We start from the raw sequence: 13,076 nt of genomic DNA, 5'->3' as shown, positions 1-13,076 counted from the left end.
TCTAGATAAATCAAACCAAAAAATAAATAAGAAAGAGGTAAGAGAGGTGAATGAAGTCCTAGAAAAATTAGATTTAATTGATATGTGCAGAAAAATAAATAGGGACAAAAAGGAATACACCTTCTTTTGGTACATTCACAAAGATTGACCATGTAATAGGGCATAGAAACATTGCAAAAAAATGCAAAAGAGCAGATATAATAAATGTAACCTTCTCAGATCATAATGCAATAAAAATAATAATTAGCAAGGGCACCTGGACAGGCAAATCAAAAACCAATTGGAAATTAAACAATATGATTCTCCAAAACCAATTAGTCAAAGAAGAAATCATAGAAACAATCAACAATTTCATTGAAGAGAATGACAATGATGAGACATCCACCAAACTCTGTGGGATGCAGCCAAGGCAGTACTCGGGGAAATTTATATCCTTGAGTGCATATATTAACAAATTAAGAAGGGCAGAGATTAATGAATTGGGTATGCAACTCAAAAAACTAGAAAGCAAGCAAATTAAAAATCCCCAGATGAAAACTAAATTAGAAATACTAAAAATCAAGGGAGAAATTAATAAAATCAAAAGTAAAAGAACTATTGAATTAATAAATAAGACTAGAAGCTGGTATTTTGTAAAAACAGATAGCAAGACCTCACTAGCACCACCTGAATAAGTGAAGTCTTCTAATTGGTCATCCAGTTTGCTCGTTTTTAAACCATCATCCATACCTCATATTGTATGGTGTTTCCCTAGTCCACTATATGAAATTACAGGATTTAAGTGGAAGAAACAGATAAAATGAATTTAGTTATTAAAGGAGGCATAAAGAAATTTTTGATTCCCACCACTCTTTTAGGAGATATGAAGAATTGAATCACCATTTTAATGAGATTCTAAGGACTCTAATCCTTAGCTGGCCTGAGTATCAACCATATTCCTGGTTCCCTTTTAAAAGGCTAGCATTTCTCCTAGTACTACACTTAAAAGAGTCAGTGTATAAAAAACCAGGCATGGAGATAGAAGGTTCTGGGTTCAAATATGGCCTCAGATGCTTCCTAGTTGTATGACCTGTGGAAGTCTTAGGGAGATCTTAACTCTAATTGCCTATCCCTTACTGCTTTTTTGTCTTGGAACCAATATTTAGTATTGATTTGATGTAAAAGGTCCTTAAAAAAAAGAGTCAGTGGAGAGGATCAGCCATAGAACAATCCAACTTTGGAGGACTTGCTTGCGCCATCCCATTCACATTCAAATTTTTGATTAATAACTGTATTACCTTCCATCTTATTTTCCCCTTTTGATCCTGCTCTATTCCCTTTCACTCTGTTCCTCTTTATCACTGTTTTGCTTTTCATCACTCCTCCCAACTTTTCCCTCTCTCCAATTACCTCCCCATTCACTTGTCTTATTCCCCGTCTACTTCTCTGTGGGTAAGATGTAATTCTATACCCCAGTGAGTGTATTTGTTTTTCCTTCTCTGAGCCACTTATGATTAGAGTAAAGTCATCACCATCACCACCCTTATCCTCCCTTCTCATAATAATTTTTCATGCCTCTTGGTTACATAATTTACCCCATTCTATCTCTCCCTTCTCTTTTCTCTCAGAGGAAACCTCTTTTTCACCCCTTGATTTTCTTTATATATTATATGAATACACATCATGTCATACGTACCTATTTCCTATCACCGCATTTACACATACATATCATCATGCATCATCATATATGTAATATCATCATAATCAGCTTAATTCCCCACCCTCTTTCTAACTATATTCCTTTTATCTTCTCTACTACTAAGAGTAACTTTTGAGAATTATGGATATCCTCTTTTCATGTAGAAATATGAACATTTTGACCATAATGAGTTCCTTAAATTTTCTCTTTCTTATTTACCTTTTTAGGCTTCTCTTGGGTCTTATATTTGGACTTCACATTTTTTGTTTAGATTTGGCTCATTCCTCAGGAATGTTCGGAAATCTTATTGAATGTCCATTTTCCCCCCAAAAGAATGTACTCAGTGTTGCTGGATAGGTGACTCTGGACTGTAAACCTAGATCTTTCACCTTCCTGAATATCATATTCTGTGCCTTTTGTAAATAATTTGCAAGGAGCCATCTTGGGCTAGAACAGTTGCCAGTTGCTAGTTTGGATTGTAGAATTCAAGGGTTGGCATGAGCTAGCATGAGACCAAAAAGACTGTTAAGAGCACCCTATAAATAGAAGCTGGATCCTAATCTTAGAGACTCAGTTATGAGAAATGGTGGGAGAAATGGTAGGCTCATAAAATTGCCTCATAGCTATTTCACAAGCTAGGATTAACTTATACCTTTTAGGTATATTAGGCTCTTCCAGGATATTAACATCTACTGCCAAAACATCATCATTGATCTACAAACTTCTCATTACCAACAAGAAGATAATTACAGAAGAACAATCCTATTAAGAGTAGCCAACTTTATCTGAGCTAAACCATCTAGAAGCTTGGGCTAGGCCCAGTGGCCTGGCTGAGGTGAATCAGCCTGTCAGGTTCAGGGTGTTAACATCATCTGAAATCTCCTGAAGATATTTTATCAATTTATTTAGTTTAGCAAAGATTCAGGTTTTATTCCCAATCCCTCTTTCCTTTCCACTTTGACTTATCCTTTACCCATCCTTGTTTTACTTTCATTAAATAAGTTTAAAAGAGAAATGTGTTACTGACCTGATCAGCTACCAACCTTCTTAGATAATAAAGTAACAGTTGAAGCTTAGTTTCTTCTATTTAAAAGTTCAATCAAGTGAAAATTAATCTTTTATCATCAAGATTAATATTATGATCATCAAATCGCAGTCAGATAAAACTCATCTTAAGTAAGTTATCTATACTTATAACATCTAAAAGAACTGGTTTTACTCTATTAGTGGTTAAGGGAGGATTATTTACTCCCTGATTGGTCTACTGTGAAGAAGGTACAGACCATGTACTGAGTTCAATTGTCAGCTGGTCTTTCACTGACATTATCCAGCTGCAAGTTTTCTCAAACCTACTCTTGACTACATCTTCTGGCAGCTGCATTCCACCTGGGAAATAGTTCCCAAACCCTCCTTTACACTTATGATCCTTTCATCTAGAAGCCTCTAAGTCCTTTGTGATCTAGAAAGTAGTTCCATGGTATGTGAATTGTTTCTTTCTGGCTACTTGCAATATTTTCTCCTTGGCTTGGTGGCTCTTGAATTTAGCTATTATATCCCTGGAAGTTATCATTTGAGGATTTTTTTTCTGGAGGTTAGGGTTATTGTTTCAGTTTCTATTTTATTTTCTTGTTTAAGGATATCTGGGCAGTTTTCTTTAATAAGTTATTGTATTATGATTTCCAAGGTTTTTTTTAAATCATAACTTTCAGGTAGTCTAATAATTTTTAAATTATCTTTCCTAAATCTATTTTCCAGGTCAGTTGTTTTTTCGATAAGATATTTAATATTTTCTTCTGTTGTTTTTTCTTCTTTTGATTTTGTTTGATTGTTTCTTGATTTCTCATGAAATCATTAGTTTCTAGTTTCCCAATTCTGATTTTTAAAGCCTGATTTTCCTCTGTCAGCTTTTGGGTCTCTGTTTTCATTTGGCCCATTTCTTCTTGCATTGTTTGCATTTCTCTACCCCTCTTTTCCTTTGCCTTTCTTGATTTTTTTTAAACCCTTACCTTCTGTCTTGGAGTCAATACTGTGTATTGGTTCCAAGGCAGAAAAGTGGTAAGGGGTCAAGTGACTTGCCCAGGGTCACACAGCTGGGAAGTGTCTGAGGCCAGATTTGAACCTAGGACCTCCCATCTCTAGGCCTGGCTCTCAATCCACTGAGCTACCCAGCTGCCCCCTCTTAATTGATTTTTGAAGTCTTTTTTGAGCTCTTGCAGAATCTGTATCCAATCCACAATTTTATTTTGGATTTTGCATATGTTTCCTCATTTTCCCTGCCTTTTAATAGGTAGGCTCTCTTTTCTGGGAGGTTCTGCCAGTTTCAGTTTTTCCAATAAGGTATGATGGTTTGATGGCTGAAAGCTCTGAGATGTACCTTCCACTGCTGATTCCATTAACCCTTGAGATGTTAATAACTTAAAGACTTACCTCAGGTTTGGGCATAAGCTTTTGAATTTACTCTGAGCTTGATCAGATCAGGAACTACTCAAATTCTAGCCTTAGGTTTAGATGTAAGTTTTTGGTCTCACTGTGTACTTGATCTAATCTGGCACACAGTTTATTGCTCAGTCCTAGAGCTCCACCAAGAGCTTTTGGCAAAAAGTTCCATACCCACTTTGAGTCTACCAAATACCCCAAACTGGGATCTATGTCTTCACCATAAGCCCAGACTGCCATTCCTGGCATCACTCTGGGCCCACACAGGTCAGCCCACTTCAGTACAGACTGCTCTGGGTTGGGATTCCAGGCTTCACCACAGGTTTAGAATTTCAAGGGGTGTGGGTTGGTTGGACCTCTCTTTTGCCTAGGCAGAGTCTCAGGATATGAATGTTGGTTTGGACTAAAGTTCTATACCTAGAACAGCAGATGTGGGGTTGGGGTGTGTGACATTTTCTTCACTCCTTCCTGCTGACTGTGTTCCTCTCTACCCCAGTGCCCCAGATGTTCTTTGCCTACCATTTGGGTTTTTCTTCTCTTGAATGTTGTTTCACTCTGTCTCCTTGTTGGTTCTTTCCCTCCTGTATTTGTTTTGTGGCATTATTTTACTATTGGTTGGAGAGGATTCTTGTGGTGACCCTGAGCTTCTCTGCTTTACTCCTCCATATTAGGGCCATGCCCTGGTAAAGACCAAAAGACTAGGAGATTAGTTATTACACCCTTCTTCTGATTGTACCACCTTGGAAATACAAAAACTGTTGAAGACCCTCAGACCTAGCTCTTAAAAAGCATCATGAAAAAGTCTTAAGTTTTGGTTAAGGATTCCTTAACCTGAGGTGAGCAGAGCCCAACCTTAACATAGTGAAAAGTCAAGAAGTGGGCTGGAAAAATGACACAAAACATAATAATAAAGAACTTGACTGTAAAAAGGTACTGTGGTGGAAAGGAAGGCCAAGTAAAAAACTCAGAAGATTACAACAATATGAAAACAGCTACAATAAAATGAAGAAACCAAAGACCAATGCTAATTGGACCCAAGTCTAACTGGAATTTCTAGAAGCATTAAAAAAAGAGATAAAGTGGTAGAGGAAAATTGTGAATATAAATATAAAGACATAGGAAAATTATGAAAAGAAAATTAACAGTTTCATAAAAGAAACACCAAAAAATACTGAAGAAAATAACATCTTAAAAAGCAGAATTAACCAGATGGTGAAAGATGTGCAACAGTTTGGGAAAGAGATAATTCCTTAAAAATTATAATTGCCACTTGGAAGCTAGTGACTCCATCAAAAGAATAGAAGAAAAAATGTGATCTCTCATAGGAAAAACAACTCACTTAAAAATAGAGTGAGGAGAGATTAAGAATTACCAAACTACCTGAAAACCATAAAAAAGCCTAGACATCATATTTCAAGAAAGTATAAAAGAAAAATGTTCGAAAATCTTATATCCATATGGTAAAATAGAAACTGAAAGACTCCAGCAAACATCTGAGAAAGATCTGAAAATGAAAATGTCTAGGAATATTATAGACAGATTTTGGAGTTTCCAGGTCAAGGAGAAAATATTTGAACCAGCCAGAAAGAAATGATTCAAATATTATGAAGCCATAGTCAGGCTCATACGAAATTTAACGGCTTCCACATTAAAGGGGTAGACGGCTTGGAATATATTTCAGAAAACAAAGGAACCAGGATTAAAACCAAGAATAATCTGCCCCTCAAAACTGAGTGTAATTATTCAGGAAGGAAATAGATAGTTAGTGAAATCGAGAAGTTTAGGCATTCCTGATGAAAAGACCAGAGTTGAATAGAAAATTTGATGAACACATGACTCAAGAGAAACACAAAAATTAAATTTGAAAGAGTAATCATAAGGGACTCAATAAAGTTAAATTGCTTACATTCCTATGTAGAAAAGTGATATATGTAACTCCTGAGAACTTTATTATTATTAAGAAGTCTGCATAACCAGAGGGCATCATTATAAGTCAATTATGTTGAGATAACTCACTTTCCCCCTCAGAAAAAAGTGAAGGGATGAGAAAGGTATACACTGGGAAAAGGGAGAAGAGAGAGAAAAAAATAGAAACATTTTCTTAATATAAAATAAGTGCACAAGGAAGAGCTTTTATAGTGGAGGAGGAAATGAGCAGGAGAGCAATGTTTGGAATTCTCTTTCATCGAGATTAATTAAAAAAGTGAAACACACACACAGACATATATGTATATATATATATATATATATATATATATATATATATTCAACTAGATATAGAAATCTATCTTACCAAATAAGGAAATAGGAAGGAAAAGGGTTAAGACATATAGGCTGGGGGATGAAAAAAAGGGGAGAGGATTAAAGGAGGCAGTGGTCAGAAGCAAAGCAGATTTTGAGGAGGGACAGAATAAAAACAGAGAGGAAAGGATAGACCAAAGAAAATGAGATGGAAAAAATTTACAGTTAATACTAATAATTATAAATGTGAATAGGATGAACTCATCCATAAAATGGAAGAGATAGAATGGATTAGAAGCAAGAGTGCAACAGTATGTTGTTTACAAGAGAAATTTGAGAAAAACACAAAATTAAAAATAAAGGGCTGGAGTAGAGTTCATTATACTTCAGAATAAGTAAAAAAGGCAGGAGTGGTTTTCATAATTTCTGGCAACTAAAAGCAAAAATATAACTGATTAAAAAGAGATAAACAGGAAATTATATCCTTCTAATAGATAATGAAATAATATTAAAAATTTTACATCAGTTTTTTTTAATAAAGCTATCATTTCTCAAATAATTCACACATTGCATCAAATCAATAAATATAAGAGCCATTCCTCAATTAACAAATGGTCTAAGCATATAAACAAGCATCCTTTCAGAAGGAACCAAAGTGTTATTGGGCTTCTAGGTTAAGATGGCGGCAGAGTAAAAAACAGCTGCTTAATCTCTCCTAACCCACACATATAGGACTCTTCAAGAGGACATAAAAACAAATCCAGATGAACGAAGGGACCCCAAAACAGGGCGCAGCATTAAAGGTACATGGGATTGAGGCATTTCCATGCTATAAGGGAGTGAAATAGCTCTCACTAAAATGCGAGCTGAGCAACCCCCTCTCCCACACACCACCTACAGGGCCAAAGCCAGCACACAAGAGTTAGAGCAAGTTTGGGGCATCCATTTAGTCCTTGGCAGCTCACCATGGCCTGTTTCTGAGAGCAGCAAGACTGAAGACCCCAAGAGGCTAAAGAACGCAGGACTTTGAACACAGACCTTGAGCTCAGGCACGGATGCAAGGAACAGATGTGGATCCTGAGCACAGGCATGGACCTTGGGTGGGGACCCAGTGCAGAGGGGTGCATGACTGTGGAAGCACACCCTGAGACTGTTAAAGGACCTTCAGGCAGAGGAACAAGCAAGGGGACCACCAGGAGGCTTGACCCTGAGAACAACTAGACCTGAGACCTGAGGAGCCTAAAGAGTGCAGACAGACCCTGGTTGTGAGGATAAAGCTGAGAGGGCCCTGGGCTAAAAATGGCAAGCCAGTCACAAGAACTCCAGAAGAGAAAGATCAAGAAAAAATCTTTAACACTCAACAACTTTTACACAGAAAAGAATCCAGACAACAGAGCAAACAGCAGAGGAGAATAAACAAGTAACCATATCCAAACCTTCCCTAGAAAATGAAAACTGGTCACAAGCTTCTTGAAGAGTTCAAATCTGAGATTATGAGAAAGATGGTAGAGAACTGGCAAGAAAATAACAGTTTAAAAGGCAGAATTTTGCTATTAGAAAGTGAGGCTCAGAAATCAAATAAATTGATAAGCAAATTGAAGATGAGAAATGACCAGCTAGAAGCCTTGAAGAACCAAACAGACCAGATTCAAAAGGAAAACCAAAAGATTATAGCTGAAAACTAGTCCTTAAAGGCTGGAATTGGGCAATTCAAAAAAGATGCCCTCAAATCAAAAGAATTGACAAGCAAATTGGAGACCAAAATCAAACAGCTGGAAAACAGGATGGACCAAATCAAAAAGGAAAATCAAAAGATTATATCAGAAAACCAGTCTCTAAAGACAAGAATTGGGCAAGTAGAAGCCAATGATGTCTCAAGACAGCAAGAACAAATAAAGCAAAGTCAAAAGACTGATAAAATAGAAGGAAACATGAAACATCTCACTGAGAAATTGACAGATCAAGAAAACAGGTCTAGAAGAGACAATTTGAGAATCATTGGTCTTCCTGAAAAAGCAGAAATTAATAGAATGTGGACTCCATACTATAAGAAATTATTCAGCAAAACTGCCCTGAAGTTCTACAACAAGAGGGCAATATGGACATTGAAAGGATCCATAGATCACCCTCTACACTAAACCTTGAAAAGACAACCCCCAGGAATATAATAGTCAAATTCAAGAGCTTCCAAGTAAAAGAAAAAATGTTGCAAGAAGCCAGAAAGAGACAATTCAGATATCAAGGAGCACCAATCAGGATCACACAGGATCTGGCAGCCTCCACACTAAGAGACCGCAAGGCTTGGAATATGATATTCAGAAAGGCAAGAGAACTGGGTCTACAACCAAGGATCACCTACCCATCAAAACTGACTATGTACTTCCAGGGGAAAGTATGGGCATTCAACAAGCTAGAAGATTTCCAAGTATTTTCACACAGAGGAAAGACCAGGACTAAATGGAAAGTTCAATATCCAAAGACAAAAACCAAGAGAAACATGAAAAGGTAAATAAGAAACAGAGGGGAAAGAAAGAAAACTGTTATTTTTAAATTTGCCTCTTTAAGGGCTTCAATAAGATCTAATTATTTGTATTCCTATATGGAGAAATGTTATATGTAATTCTCTGTAGTGAACTCTATTCACTATTATAGTAATTAGAAGAATTATTCACAGGGAGAGGTTGGAGTACTAAATGGTCTAAAATGATAAGGAGGTAGGTGGGAAAGAGTGGGGTGAATAGTAGAGGACACCAAGAGAAACTTGAATGAATGAGAAAAATAGGACATTCTATTACACACAAAGAGGGCATGGGAAGGGGAGGGGATGAATGCTATTATAAGAAGGAGAGGAAGAGAGCATTAAGAGGTAATATTTAAACCTTACTCTCAGTGAAATTAACCCTGAGAGGGAAGAGTAGCTTTATCCATTGGGATACAGAACTCTATCTAACCCTACTAAGAAAGTCAGAAGGAATAAACCAAGGAGAGAAGAGGAGTGGGGAAGTCAAAAAAGGGAGTGGAAGAGAAGAGGGAGGGTATTCATTAGGCCTTAAAAATAAAAACAGGGGAATAATAAGGGAGGAGGTGGAAATGGAAGTAAATCAAGGGAGGGGACAAGGGTTACTGGTTTAAAACAAATCACTGGTTTAAAAGGAAATAGCCTAAAAAGAAGGGTTAAAACTAGGAGAGGATACCGAAATGTTGGGGAATACACAACTGATAATTATAACTCTGAATGTGAATGGGATGAACTCACCCATAAAATGGAAGCAAATAGCAGAGTGGATTAGAAACCAAAATCCTACCATATGTTGTCTACAAGAAACACATATGAGGTGTTTGGATATACATAAGTTTAAAGTAAAGGGCTTGAGCATAATCTTTTGGGCTTCTAATGAGAAAAAGAAGGCAGGAGTGGCTATTATGATTTCTGACAAAGCCAAAGTAAAAATAGATATGATTAAAAAAGACAGGGAAGGTCATTACATCTTGATTAAAGGCAGTATAAACAATGAGGAAATAACACTGCTCAATATATATGCGCCAAGTGGCATAGCACCCAAATTCATAAAGGAGAAACTGGCAGAGCTCAAGAAAAAAATAGACAGTAAAACCATACTAGTGGGAGATCTAAATATTCCTCTCTGATCTAGATAAATCAAACCGAAAAATAAATAAGAAAGAGGTAAGAGAGGTGAATGAAGTCCTAGAAAAATTAGATCTAATTGATATGTGGAGGAAAATAAATAGGGACAAAAAGGAATACACCTTCTTCTCAGCTGCACATGGCACATTCACAAAGATTGACCATGTAATAGGGCATAGAATCATTGCAAACAAATGCAAAAGAGCAGAAATAATAAATGTAACCTTCTCAGATCATAATGCAATAAAAATAATAATTAGTGAGGGCACTTGGACAGGAAAATCAAAAACTAATTGGAAATTAAATAATATGATTCTTCAAAACCAATTGGTCAAAGAAGGAATCATAGAAACAATCAACAATTTCATTGAAGAAAATGACAATGATGAGACATCCTACCAAAATCTGTGGGATGCGGCCAAGGCAGTACTCAGGGGGAAATTTATATCCTTGAGTGCATATATTAACAAATTAAGGAGGGCAGAGATCAATGAATTGGGCATGCAACTCAAAAAATTAGAAAGTGAGCAAATCAAAAATCCCCAGATGAAAACTAAATTAGAAATACTAAAAACCAAGGGAGAAATTAATAAAATCGAAAGTAAAAGAACTATTGAATTAATAAATAAGACTAGAAGCTGGTACTTTGAAAAAACAGATAAAATAGACAAAGTACTGGTCAATCTAATAAAAAAAAGGAAAGAAGAAAACCAAATTGATAGTATCAAAGATGAAAAGGGAGACCTCACCGCTAATGAAGGGGAAATTAAGGCAATCATTAAAAACTATTTTGCCCAATTATATGGCAATAAATATAAAAATTTAGGAGATATGGATGAATACTTACAAAAATATAAATTGCCTAGATTAACAGCAGAAGAAATAGAATACCTAAACAATCCCATTTCAGAAAAAGAAATTGAACAAGCCATCAAAGAACTCCCTAAGAAAAAAATCGCCAGGGCCTTTTGGATTCACTAGTGAATTCTATCAAACACTCAAGGAACAACTAATCCAATACTATACAAATTATTGGATATAATAAGCAAAGGAGTCCTACCAAATTCCTTTTATTACATAAATATGGTACTGATTCCAAAGTGATACAGATCAAAAACAGAAAGAAAACTACAGACCAATCTCCCTAATGAACATAGATGCAAAAATCTTAAATAGAATACTAGCAAAAAGACTCCAGCAAGTGATCAAGAGGATCATCCACCATGATCAGGTGGGATTTATACAGAGAATGCAAGGATGGTTCAACATTAGGAAAACAATCCACATAATTGACCGTATCAACAATCTAACAAACAAAAATGACATGATTATCTCAATAGAAGCTGAAAAAGCCTTTGACAAAATACAGCACCCATTCCTCTTGAAAACCCTGGAAAGTTTAGGAATAGAAGGACCTTTACTAAAAATTATTAACAATATATACATAAACCATCAACAAGCATCATATGCATTGGGGATAAATTAGAAGCCTTCCCAATAAGATCAGGAGTGAAACAAGGATGCCCATTATCATCTCTATTATTTAACATTGTACTAGAAACACTAGCAGTAGCAATTAGAGAAGAAAAAGCAATTGAAGGCATTAAAATAGGCAAGGAGGAGACTAAGCTATCACTCTTTGCAGATGATATGATGTTCTACTTAAAAAATCCTAGAGAATCAACTAGGAAGCTTGTAGAAATAATCAAGAACTTTAGCAAAGTTGCAGGATAGAAAGTAAATGCACATAAATCATCAGCATTTCTATATATTTCCAACATATCACAGCAGCAAGAGGTAGAAAGAGAAACACGATTTAAAATCACCCTAGACAATATAAAATACTTAGGAATCTATCTACCAAAACAAACACAGGAATTATACGAACACAACTACAAAACACTTTCCAAAGAATTAAAACTAGATCTAAATGATTGGAAAAACATTGATTGCTCATGGGTAGGACAAACTAACATAATAAAAGTGACCATTCTACCCAAATTAATTTATTTATTTAGTGACATATCTATCAAACTACCAAAAAACTTCTTTACTGAATTAGAAAGAACTATAACAAAGTTCATTTGGAAGAACAAAAGGTCAAGAATATCAAGGGAAATAATGAAAAAAAAACCGTGAAGGAAGGTGGCCTAGCAGTACCAGATATTAAACTATACTATAAAGCAGAGGTCATCAAAATGGTATGGTACTGGCTAAGAGACAGAAGGGAGGATCAGTAGAATAGATTTGGGGTAAGTGACATCAGCAAGACAGTGTATGATAAATCCAAAGAGCCCAACTTTTGGGACATGAATCCACTATTTGACAAAAACTGCTGGGAAATTTGGAAAACAATATGTGAGAGATCATGTTTAGATCAACATCTTATACCCTACACCAAGATAAATTCAGAATGGGTGAATGATCTGAATATAAAGAGGGAAACTATAAATAAGTTAAGTGAACATAGAATAGTTTACTTGTCAGATCTCTGGAAAAGGAAAGATTTTAAAACTAAGCAAGAGTTAGAGAAAGTTACAAAATGTAAAATAAATGATTTTGATTATACTAAATTAAAAAGCTTTTGCACAAACAAAAAACTATGCAACCAAAATCAGAACAGAAACAACAAACTGGGAAAAACTCTTTATAAAAAAAACTCTGACAGGGGTCTAATTACCCAAATATACAAGGAGGTAAATCAATTGTATAAAAAATCAAGCCATTCCCCAATTGATAAATGGGCAAGAGACATGAATAGGCAATTTTCAGATAAAGAAATCAAAACTATTAATAAGCACATTAAAAATGTTCTAAATCTCTAATAATTAGAGAAATGCAAATCAAAACAACACTGAGGTGTCACCTCACACCTAGTAGATTGGCTAAAATGGTAGTAGGGGAGAGTAATTAATGTTGGAGGGGATGTGGCAAAATTGGGACATTAATGCATTGCTGGTGGAGTTGTGTACTGATCCAACCATTCTGGATGGTAATTTGGAACTATGCCCAAAGAGCTCTAAAAGACTGTCTGCCCTTTGATCCAGCCATACTATTGTTGGGTTTGTACCCCAA

The 13,076-nt window shown here is 35.7% G+C and overlaps 1 protein-coding gene across 1 annotated transcript in view; it reads left to right on the top strand.

Annotated features, from left to right (window-relative positions):
- Positions 1-13,076, top strand: part of SHC3 (SHC adaptor protein 3) — a 225,722-nt gene that overhangs the window by 199,157 nt on the left and 13,489 nt on the right. Inside the window, 1 exon segment of the mRNA XM_044657594.1 lies at positions 5,123-5,137. Coding sequence (XP_044513529.1) covers positions 5,123-5,137 — 15 coding nt within the window.

Source organism: Gracilinanus agilis, chromosome 1 (genome assembly GCF_016433145.1).
Source record: "Gracilinanus agilis isolate LMUSP501 chromosome 1, AgileGrace, whole genome shotgun sequence".
Classification (NCBI taxonomy): domain Eukaryota; kingdom Metazoa; phylum Chordata; class Mammalia; order Didelphimorphia; family Didelphidae; genus Gracilinanus; species Gracilinanus agilis.
The sequence above is the reverse complement of the archived record's forward strand: the minus strand, read 5'-3'. Positions and strand labels throughout refer to the sequence as shown.